Source organism: Silene latifolia, chromosome Y (assembly GCF_048544455.1).
Source record: "Silene latifolia isolate original U9 population chromosome Y, ASM4854445v1, whole genome shotgun sequence".
NCBI lineage: Eukaryota > Viridiplantae > Streptophyta > Magnoliopsida > Caryophyllales > Caryophyllaceae > Silene > Silene latifolia.
The window spans coordinates 166696819-166699127 of NC_133538.1; the positions used below are offsets into that span (position 1 = coordinate 166696819).

The following is a 2309-nucleotide window of genomic DNA, read 5'->3' on the forward strand; positions in this document are numbered from 1 at the left end:
GGACATCATTCATCTATATTCCAGGAAAGCTGTCACTCCAAGATGTTTATTCAAAATTGATTTGCAAAAAGCTTATGATACAGTTGAGTGGGATTTTGTTGAGCAGATGCTTCATGGTCTCAAATTTCCCTCTCACTTTATCCAGCTAGTTATGCAATGTGTGAGGTCTACCTCTTTTACTTTGTCCTTAAATGGGAATAATTTTGGTTATTTTAAAGGACAAAGGGGTCTGAGGCAGGGAGACCCAATTTCTCCTCTTCTTTTTACCATATGCATGGAGTACTTAACAAGATTGATTAAATTTGCAACTGATAGATGGCCATTTCAATATCACCCCCTATGCAAGAACTTGAAGCTCACACACCTCATATTTGCTGATGATTTACTTCTTTTCTGCAAGGGTAAGCCACAGTCCATTTGGCTTCTCATGAGAGCCTTTTCTTCTTTTTTAAGGCATATGGTTTGGCCATGAACAATTCCAAGTCTGAAATATTCTTCAATGGAGTTTCTGAGGACATTAGAGAGGGTATTAAACAGGTGACAGGTTTCAGGGAAGGTACCATGCCCTTCAGGTACCTGGGAGTGCCTATTAAAGCAGGTAGGCTCACCAAGAAGGAATGCTCTGCCTTAACTGAAAAGATGGTGGCAAGGATCAGAGGCCTAGGAGCCAAGAAACTTTCCTATGCTGGCAGGGTGACTCTCATCAATGCAGTTCTCAACACTATACAGAACTATTGGGCTCCAATGTTCATTATTCCTAAATGCATCATTAACCATATTATGGCCATTTGCAGGAATTTCCTGTGGGATGGCTCCCCTGACTACCACAGAGTTCACCTTGTAGCTTGGGACAAAGTTACTTTGCCTAAGAAGGAGGGAGGATTGGGGATAAAGAAAGCTGATGTCTGGAATATTGCCACTGTGGGAAAACTGGTTAATTGGATCTATTACAAAGCTGATAGGCTATGGATTAAGTGGATCAGTGATGTGTATATTAAAAATCAAGACTGGCATACTTACTCTCCCCCTGCTGATGCAACCTGGGTTTGGAAAAATGTCTGTAAAGTAAAAGAGAAGCTCAAGGATGGTTATCAAGATAACAAATGGATCATTAGTAATAAAGGTTACTCTATTAAAGAAGGCTATGCTTGGCTTACACCTTCTCACCCCTCTCTGAACTGGACTACTATTGTGTGGAATAGCTGGAATATCCCTAAACACTCTTTGACTACCTGGCTGAGAATGAATGAAGGAATGAATGTGAAGAGTAAATTGTTCGTGTTTGGCTTTGCCGAGATGACTGGTGTATACTGTGCCAGAGACAACCTGAAACAGTGGAGCATCTATTTAAGAACTGTGTGTATGCTGTCAAAGTTCAGAACTGTCTGTTGCATTGGTTTGGAGGCACATTCCCATCAATAGACAGATTGAGTGCAGAAAACAGGAATACTTTGCAATGGAAGTTTAAGGTGGCCATGTTCAATGCTTACCACTACTTCATCTGGTTCCAAAGAAACAATGCCAGGATCAATGACTGGCTATCTAGACCTGAAGCTGTTGCTGCTCGTATAGAGGATGACATTAAGAGGAGGGTTAAAATGAAATGTAGAGTTATTGTAGATCAGTCTGATCTCCTTTGGCTGCAAAATATGATGTTGGTTTGATATGCTTGTAGTAGGATTTGATCCTAGAACCTCATGTAATTATTTTTTGATTTGATATATAATATACTCACGTTACACCAAAAAAAAAAGTATTCAACTAGTCGCGTGCACTCGATTTGTCAAATTAAGCAATCTAATCAATTAAAACAGATCGAGCAGATCTTACGTGAGCCGGTCGATCGACCAATGGGCTCAGTCGATCGACCAAGACCCGAATCAGGTTTGTGAATTCTACGCCGCCTACACTACATGTCCCCTACATCAGCACTAATGGTTTAGCTGCTCATACTGAAATTAACAACAATAACGAAACTAAAGATGAAAACAACAGAATTCATAACTAAATTAAATGAACAAGAAAACCGCATAAAATAAGGAATTAGGGTTAAGGATTCGAACTAATCAATTCTGATCTAATAAGAAGGAATAAAAGTAAACGAAAATTAGAACAAGAATTACCAGAAACGGAGAAAGCAAGAAAATGAATACGGATGCAAAAGAAGAACTTTATTGAAAACTAATGAAAAATGTAGAACAAACTAGGTATGTGTATCTGAATCTCTCCCAAACATCCCTATATCTAAAGCAGTAGGAAGGAGTTACGTTATATAGAAGTGTCACGTAAAATCCTTCTCCAAACCTAAT

The 2309-nt window shown here is 39.1% G+C and overlaps 1 protein-coding gene across 1 annotated transcript; it reads left to right on the top strand.

Moving 5' to 3' along the window:
* The first annotated feature begins 468 nt into the window (after positions 1-468).
* On the top strand, positions 469-1664 carry LOC141629353 (uncharacterized). Its single transcript, XM_074442371.1, has 2 exons — positions 469-1260; positions 1320-1664. The coding sequence occupies exons 1-2, from the start codon at positions 469-471 to the stop codon at positions 1662-1664; spliced, it is 1137 nt and encodes a 378-aa protein (XP_074298472.1).
* Positions 1665-2309: the final 645 nt, after the last annotated feature.

Bases quoted from the DNA above. Each gene is read 5' to 3' on its own strand.
- LOC141629353 (XM_074442371.1), top strand. From the start codon at position 469: ATGAACAATTCCAAGTCTGAAATATTCTTCAATGGAGTTTCTGAGGAC. The intron at 1,261-1,319 runs GTGAAGAGTAAA...ATACTGTGCCAG, and splicing joins GAATGAATGAAGGAATGAAT to AGACAACCTGAAACAGTGGA.